We start from the raw sequence: 9,101 nt of genomic DNA on the forward strand, positions 1-9,101 counted from the left end.
TATGCTATTATTATTACTATTGGATGAAAACACTCTCTAGTTTCTAAAACTGTTTGAATTATATCTGTGAGTAAAACAGAACTCATTTTGCAGCAAACTTCCTGAAGGAAGTGGAAATCTGAAATCGATGCTCTGTTCTTAGGGCCTGCCTATAAATGTGCTTGATATGTATTAGTATACATGCACTTCATACGCCTTCCAACTAGATGTCAACAGGCAGTGAGAGAGAAATGGAGTGTAACTTGATCTGAGTCGAATAAGAGCTCTGGCATGACGTGACACCAATTCCTGTTTTTGGAAGGCGCGAGAAGGGACCGGGTATTGCCTTCTGAAAAGCTGCGTTATAGACGGCTAATATCTCCGGCTTTGATTTATTTGATAAATGTGACAATATCATCGTAAGTAGTTTTTTTCAATATAGTTTTATTAGATTATTGAAATTTTTTCGGGACGTTGGCGTTTTGCTTGTCTGCGTTTGTTTACGAAGAAGAGCTTCGCGCCACTTTGGCTAGCTTTCCGTGCTAATTGACTGGAGAAGAGGACATTCTAAAACCAACAACGATTGTTCCCGACAAAGGACCCTTGTACAACATTCTGATGGAAGATCATCAAAAGTAGGACCCATTTTATGATGTTATTTCATATATCTGTCGAACATGTGTACTATTAGTTTGCGCCCAGTTTTGAATTTCGCGCCCTGCACTTGAAGTGGCTGTTGTCATATTGTGCCCGGCTTCGGGCTTGCAGCCCAAAGAAGTTAAACAATGAACCATAATCCCAACTCATGTTATTACCCTGCAGGTAGATAAAGCTAACCAACTAGGTTCACTGTTAGCTAGCTAGCTAACATAAGTCCATAAACTAGCAATGCAAATGGCTCTGAGATACAAATAATATTCCTACACAGATCATACACGTAACGTTAGTAAGCGAGCCAGCTAGCTAGCTAACAGTATGCATTAACTTGCAATGAAAATTACTTTCTGTCAAAATTAGAAACTTATAATATCTGAAAATGTAGCTAGCTAGACTCTCTTACCCTTATACATGTATGAACGCTTCTCCCTCTGTCACGGATGCCATGGTTGCCCTTAGTTTGAAGATGTAATCCAGAGACAGGTGTTTTATACAACAGCCTTCTGTGTGTTCTCTTTTCACCTCCCTCTGCATATTTGCAATCAAATGGCAGAATTTCTCTCCTTAGCCATCATACTCTGCTTCCACCGGGCATTCCACTGATTTCAAAACTCCATTAAGTAGAAAGCATTAGCAACACTTTTGCAGTTCTTCGTGATATCTTTAAAAAAAAAACTTTGTTAGAAAGGATTACCTACACATACTGAGCCCTACATGGTAGACCAATCCGAACTCATCTCTCGGCATGTCCAGCCCATCCATTATCTCAGCCAATCATGGCTAGCGGGAAGGTTTCTGGCTTCTTCCATGGCTAAACCAACTAGGCTAGTAATTTAACAATTGTATTCGTATTTCCAGATGGCATACATGTTTCTTATTAAGGTGCATGAAAGTTTACATGTTCCAGAAAGCATTTCTGCCAACAACAAAAAACTAATTTTGATAAAAAATGAATGTTTACGTTGAAATTACATCTCTTGTGAAGTAGTGACACTCGACATATGCCTAGTTTCCTGAAACGAGTCACAGATAGATCAACGTAATTGCCACAGATGGTGCAGCAGTGCTTGTGTATAAAGTCAACAGCTGACAGACTCAGTCTGTAGTTTACCTGGTAATCAGATATATAACCTGATATAACAGATGAAGTAGTTTGTCCTGTTAAAGGAGGGCACAAGTAGTGTCATAAGAAGGCATAGTGTGACTCACCACAGTCTGTAGTTTACCAGGTCTGAGGTGGCTGAAGGGAAACACTATGACCAGGAACTTCTCCAGGGTCAGGTAGGTCAACAGCAGAACCGATACCTGGAAGACAGCATTACAGTTACAAACATAGACTTTGTCTCTGTCTCCGTCTCTCGATAGTCAGGTAGGTCAACAGCAGAACCGATACCTGGAAGACAGCATTACAGTTATAAACACACCCTCTCTCTCAGTGTCTCTCTCTCTCTGTCTCTCTCTCTTCCTAGTCAGATAGATCAGAAACAGATCAGAAACAGAACTGATACCTGCAGATACAGCATTACAAGAGGTCAAGACAACTGATTCCTGTAGTAGAACCGTGGACTCTGTAGTAGAACCGTGGACTCTGTAGTAGAACCGTGGACTCTGTAGTAGAACCGTGGACTCTGTAGTAGAACCGTGGACTCTGTAGTAGAACAGTGGACTGTCAGTCTGTTTCTACTTTCTTGCCGACTATGGAATTGCCCTGCCAAACAGACCGGGACCTAATGAGTGACAATGATTTGGCATGATGGCACAAACAGACTGGGACGACTAGAACATCGTGATCCTCCAGACTTCTTCAGGGGAAACAGCTTGGGCTGCCATTTGGGCTGTGTCCCAACTGGCACACCACATTGCACCCTAAAGTAGTGCACTACATTGAGGGTAGGTTACCATTTGGAACACTTCCTCAGACATTTATTGGGAGAGGAAATATATTCAGGACATTGTGAGTTAGCCTGCAGACAGGACATGACGTTCTGGAAGAATCAGAATGAGAGCAGAGAAATATATAAAAAATTCACTCCGGGAATCTTAATTTATGTCTGTAAACTGACACCAATAACTATACTCATTATTCTCATTGTACCTCTGAGGACTTTCTCTCCATCCACAGGTGTGTCTGTGTACGCGCGTGTTAATTCACCTCTGAGGAGAGCATAGCCAGGAATCCGATGGTTCGACATTCCACACTCTCCATCCACAGGAGAGCGTTACGATTGTACTCCCCTCGGAACTTCACGTCAAACACACCGACAAAGAACAGGTACACTCCCATCAGACAGTCTGCACCTGGGGAGAGCGAGAGAGAGAGAGAGAGAACTCTAATACATTCTCACTGACTGTATACATTTGCGATGGGTTCAAAGAGTTCAAGATTGTATCTGGGTAGTTTGTCTTGTGTTGCGAGAGAGACGGTGAGAAAGAGAGCTAGAAATTAAAAAGGAAATAATCTTAACAGAGAAAAATTTCCTCCTTTTTGCTACCTATATCCCCCCACTAGAATCCCCATACTTTAATGAAGAAAGATTCTCCATCCTAAAGGGTGAGGTCAATCATGTCTATGCCCAGGGACATGTACTAGTATATGGTGTTGGATTCTGGGTTAAACTTGACAGAATAAACTTGGTTAAGCTTTTTTTACTCTGAGAATTAGAACCTAACAATGGTGACCTAAATGCCAGAACTGGACAATAACCTGACATTCTCAGCACACAGAGGGACAAGCACCTACCTGGAGGTGACAGCATTCCCTCCCAAATATACCCCCCTGGACACAATTACGACAAAACAACCAACAAGAAAATGGGTCACAACTCTTGCAGCTATGTCACATGCAGGGTCAGAACATAGTCAATGGTGGGCTTTGAAGGGGACCCCTACGGTAGGTACACCTACAGCTTGTCCCTTGGCAGTAGCACTGTAGATTGCTTAATCACTGACCTCAACCCGGAGTCTCTCAGGGCATTCACAGTCTGCCCACTGACACCCCTTTCAGATCACAGCAAAGTCACAGTCTACTTGAACAAAGCAGTACTCAATCATGAGGCATCAAAGCCAAAGGAACTGAATAATATTAAGAAACTATCGGGCAACAATAAATCCAGTCCTTTTAGACAATTTCCTGGACATAATGGTTTCACTGCAATAGTGAAGGTGTAAACTTGCATGTAGAAAGCCTAAACTGTATATCTTGACCTCTCAGCTTTCTTAACAAATCAAAACATTTCAAGCAGAAAACCTAAAAAATGTATTACAACAATGGCAAATGGTTTGAGGAAGAACGCAAAACCCTAAGAAATAAATTGAGCAACCTATCCAACCAAAAACAGAGACCCTGAAAACCTGAGTCTACACCTTCACTATGGTGAATCACTAAAACAATACAGAAATACTCTATGGAAAAAGAAGGAACAGCACGTCAGAGATCAGCTCGATGTAATTGAAGAATCGATAGAATCTAATGACTTCTGGGAACATTGGAACACACTAAACAAACAACCATACGAAGAGTTATCTATCCCACACGGAGATGTGTGATTAAACCACTTCTCCAATCTTTTTGGATCTATAACAAAGAACAAACAGCAAAAACATTTACATGATCAAATACAAACTCTTAGAATCAGCTATTAAAGACTACCAGAACCCACTGGATTCTCCAATTACATTGAACTACAAGACAAAATACAAACCCTCCAACCCAAAAAGGCCTGTGGTGTTGATGGTATCCTAAATGAAATGATAAAATATACAGACCACAAATTTAAATTGGCTATACTTTAACATCATCCTCAGCTCTGGCATCTTCCCCAAAATTTGGAACCAAGGACTGATCACCCCAATCCACAAAAGTGGAGAGAAATTTGACCCCAATAATTACTGTGGGATATGCGTCAACAGCAACCTTGGGAAAATCCTCTGCATTATCATTAACAGCAAACTCAGTGAAAACAACGTCCTGAGCAAATTGGGTTTTTACCGAATTACTGTACAACAGACCACATATTTAACTTCCTAATTGACAAACAAACAAACCAAAACAAAAGTAAAGTCTTCTCTTGCTTTGCAGAACTCAATTTGGCATGAGGGTCTACTAATTGAATTGATGGAAAGCGATGTTGGGGTAAAACATACAACATTATAAAATCCATGTACACAAACAAAAAGTGTGCTGTTAAAACACACAGATTTCTTTCCTCAGGGTCATGGGTTGAGACAGGGATGCAGCTTGAGCCCCACCCTCTTCAACATACTGTGCCTACAGAAAGTCTACAACCCCTTGAACATTTTTCACATTTTGCTGCCTTAAAATGTAATTTTACCTACAGATCTACACAACCTTCTCCACATTTTCAAAGTGAAAGAAAGTTATAGATTATACATTTTACAAATTAAGAAAAAACAACAACAACAAAAAACCAAAGATGTCTTGATTACGGATGACATCACACCTCTTTTTCACATGAATACTTGGTGAAAGCACCTTTGGCAGCCATTACAGCTGTCAATCATTTGAAATAATATTCTACTAACTACCAACTTAGGCCAACATATATCCATTGTTTTTGTCAAAATTGCTCAAGCTTGTTAAATTTGTTTGGGAATCATTGATGGACAGCAATATTCAAACTTTGTCTCTGAATTTCAAGCTAATTTAAGTCAGGACTGACACTAGACCCCTCAGGAACAATCAACAACTCTTGGAAAGCCAGTCTGGTGTATCTTTTGCATTAACATTTGTGTAATTGTCCCATTGAAAAATACAACTTTAGCTAAGGGTTAGGTTTTCAGAAGACTGAGGTGGGGTTTTTCGTAACTTTTTACGTGGGCTTTAATCAGTTCATATTTATTCTGATCCTGACAAACTCCCCAGTCTCTGCCGATGACATGCATATACAACATGATGCTGCCACCACAATACTTAAAAATAGAGATGGTTTCACTTTGTGTTGTATTGGATTTGTCCTAACTCTGTAGTTTTTAATTTTTATTATTTTATTCTTTATTCTTCTGCGGGACAATTACACGCATTTTTAAGCAAAGACACAACACAATGGCTTACCAGGTGATGTTGAGTGTTCCTGAGTGGTCTAGTCTCAGTTGTGACTTAAATCTGCTTAAAAAACAGAAACAAGGTTTAAATATCGCTGTCCATCAATGACTCCCAACCAAAGTATTCAGACCACTTGACTTTTTCCACATTTTGTTACTTTACAGCCTTATTCAAAATGTATAAAATCATTTTTTCCTCATTAATCTACACACAATACCCCCAAAATTACAAAGCCAAAACAGATTTTTTGAAATTAGTGCAAATTTATAAATAATAACGCTACAAGCTTGGCACACTTGTATTTGGGGAGTTTCTCCCATTCTCTGCATATCCTCTCAAGATCTGTCAGGTTGGATGGGGAGAGTTGCTGCACAGCTATTTTCAGTTCTCTCCAGAGATGTTCGATCAGGTTCAAGTCCGGGCTCTGGCTGGGCCACTCAAGGACATTCAGAGACTTGTCCRGAAGCTACTCCTCCTTGTCTTGGCTGTGTGCATAGGGTCATTGTCCTATTGGAAGGTGAACATTTGCCCCATTCTGAGGTCCTGAGCAGTCTGGAGCAGGTTTTCATCAAGGATCTCTGTACTTTGCTCTGTTCATCTTTGCCTCGATCCTGACAAGTCTCCCAGTCCCCGAGGCTGAAAAACATCCCTATAGCATGATGCTGCCACCACCATGCTTTACTGTAGGGATGGTGCCAGGTTTTCTCCAGACGTGACACTTAGGATTCAGGCCAAAGTGTTCAAGCTTGGTTTCATCAGACCAGAGAATCTTATTTCTCATAGTCAGAGTCCATTAGGTGCCTTTTGGCAAACTACAAGCGGGCTGTCATGTGCCTTTTACTGAGGAGTGGCTTCAATCTGGCCCCTCTACAATAAAGGCCTGATTGGTGGAGTGCTGATTTGCCAACTACACAGAGGAGCTCTGGAGCTCTGTCAGAGTGACCTCCCTGACCAAGGCCCTTCTCCCCCGATTGCTCAGTTTGGCCGGGTGGCCAGCTCCAGGAAGAGTCCAAACTTCTTCCATTTAAGAATGAGCCCACTGTGTTCTTAGGGACCTTCAATGCTGCAGAAATGTTTTGGTACCCTTCCCCAGATCTGTGCCTCAACACAATCTTGTCTCGGAGGTCTACGGACAATTCCTTCGACCTCATGACTTGGTTTTTGCTCTGACATGCACTGTCAACTGTGGGACCTTACATAGACAGGTGTGTGCTTTTCCAAATCATGTCCAATCAATTGAATTTACGACAAGGTGGACTCCAATCAAGTTGTAGAAACATGTCAAGGATGATCAATGGAAACAGGATGCACCTGAGCTTAATTTCAAGTCTTATAGCAAAGGGTCTGAATACTTATGTAAATAAGGTATTTCTGTTTTTTATTTTTAATAAAATAGCCACACATTTTTGCTTTGTCATTTTGGGGTATTGTGTGTAGAGGAAAAAAACAATTGAATCCATTTTAGAATAAGCCTGTAATGTAACAAAATGTGGAAAAAGTGAAGTGGTCTGACTACTTTCCGAATGCACTGTATGTCAATGAATTGGCAAGGGCACTAGAACAGTCTGCAGCACTCCAAGCGGTGAGTGATGATGAGTACTTTGTCAGTATGCTTTTAAGCTTTTGTTTATTTATATACTGTATATTTTTTGAAGTCTGAAGTCAAATGTCTGTTTGCTGATGATCTGGTGCTTCTGACGCCAACTAAGGAGGGCCTACAGCACCTAGATCGTCTGCACATATTCTGTCAGACCTGGGCATTGACAGTGAATCTCAGTCATACAAAAATAATGGTGTTCCAGCTGCCGGAACCACAACTACAAATTACATCTAGACACCGTTGCCTTAGAGCACATCAGCACCACAGGTACATTCCACAAAGCTGTAAATGATCTGAGAGACAAGGCAAGAAGGGCCTTCTACGCAATCAAAAGGAACATAAAATTCAACATCCCAATTAGGATCTGGCAAAAAAGACTTTAATCAGTTATAGAACCCTTTCCCTTTATGGTTGTGAGGTATGGGTCCACTCACCAACCAAAATGGGACAAACACCAAATTGAAACTCTGCATGCAGAATTTAGCAAAAACATATTCTGTGTACAACAATATCCACCAAATAATGCATGCAGAGCAGAACTACCTAAAAGGAAGCGATTCGCATACCTTCCATAACAAAGCCATGGCCTACAGAGAGGTGAAACTGTAGAAGAGTCCCCCTCAGCCAGCTGGTCCTGGGGCTCTGTTCACAAACACAAACAGACCCCACAGAACCCCAGGACAGCAAAACAATTAGAACCAGCCTGTCACGTTCGCCGTAAGGAGGAGACCAAGGCACAGCGTGATATGTATACATTCTCTTTAATAAGACGAATGGACACGAAGAACACTAGACAAACTAACAAACTAACAAAACGAACGTGAAGCTAAAAAAACACTGAGTGCTGACATGCAACTACACATAGACAATAACCCACCAACCAAACTGGAAAATGGCAACCTAAATAGGATCCCCAATCAGAGACAACGATAAACAGCTGCCTCTGATTGGGAACCAATTCAGGCCACCATAGACCTACATATGCCTAGATTACACACAGACACCTAGACATACAAAATCCCTAGACAATACAAAACAATCATACCCACCCTCGTCACACCCTGACCTGACCAAAATAATACAGAAAACATAGAATACTAAGGTCAGGGCATGACAGTACCCCCCCCCCCCCCCCCCAAAGGTGCGGACTCCCGACCGCAAACCTGAACTTATAGGGGAGGGTCCGGGTGGGCATCTACCCTCGGTGGCGGCTCTGGTTCTGGACGCCGCCCCCCTTCTTTACACTGAGTCCGCTCTTGTAGCACTGACCCGTGGATCATTGCCGGAGGCTCTGGACTGCGGATCCTCGCCGTAGGCCCCGGGCTGAACCCTCGCTGCGTTGATCATCGCCGGATATTCTGGACTGGGGACCGTCGCTGGAGGCCCCGGACTAGAGATCGTCGCTGGAGGCCCCGGACTAGAGATCGTCGCTGGAGGCTCCGGACTGGAGATTGTCGTTGGAGGTTCCGGACTGTGGTCCGTCGTTGGAGGTTCCGGACTGTGGCCCGTCGTTGGAGGTTCAGGACGGTGGCCCGTTGTTGGAGGTCCGTTCTGTGCCCGTCGTTGGAGGTTCCGGTCTGTGGCCCGTCGTTGGAGGTTCCGGTCTGTGAACTGTCCCGGACGCTCTGGACTGGGTACTGTCGCCGGACGCTCTGGACTGGGTACTGTCGCCGGACGCTCTGGACTGGGTACTGTCGCCGGACACTCTGGACTGCCGAGGCGCACCTTAGGCCTGGTGTGTGGTGCCGGAACTGGTGGTACCGGGCTGAGGACACGCACCTCAGGGCGAGTGCGAGGAGCAGG

At 43.0% G+C, this 9,101-nt stretch overlaps 1 protein-coding gene across 1 annotated transcript in view; it reads right to left on the minus strand.

Annotated features, from left to right (window-relative positions):
• The window catches only part of LOC139027726 (relaxin receptor 2-like), a 12,031-nt gene extending 3,386 nt beyond the window's left edge, over nucleotides 1-8,645 (minus strand). Inside the window, exons 1-4 of the mRNA XM_070443504.1 lie at nucleotides 8,568-8,645; nucleotides 7,865-7,940; nucleotides 2,789-2,934; nucleotides 1,846-1,941 (exon numbers count right to left, since the gene is read on the minus strand). Coding sequence (XP_070299605.1) covers nucleotides 1,846-1,941; nucleotides 2,789-2,934; nucleotides 7,865-7,940; nucleotides 8,568-8,645 — 396 coding nt within the window. The remainder of the gene's footprint in view (nucleotides 1-1,845; nucleotides 1,942-2,788; nucleotides 2,935-7,864; nucleotides 7,941-8,567) is intronic.
• Nucleotides 8,646-9,101: the final 456 nt, after the last annotated feature.

This window comes from Salvelinus sp. IW2-2015, linkage group LG5 (genome assembly GCF_002910315.2).
Source record: "Salvelinus sp. IW2-2015 linkage group LG5, ASM291031v2, whole genome shotgun sequence".
Taxonomy (NCBI): domain Eukaryota; kingdom Metazoa; phylum Chordata; class Actinopteri; order Salmoniformes; family Salmonidae; genus Salvelinus; species Salvelinus sp. IW2-2015.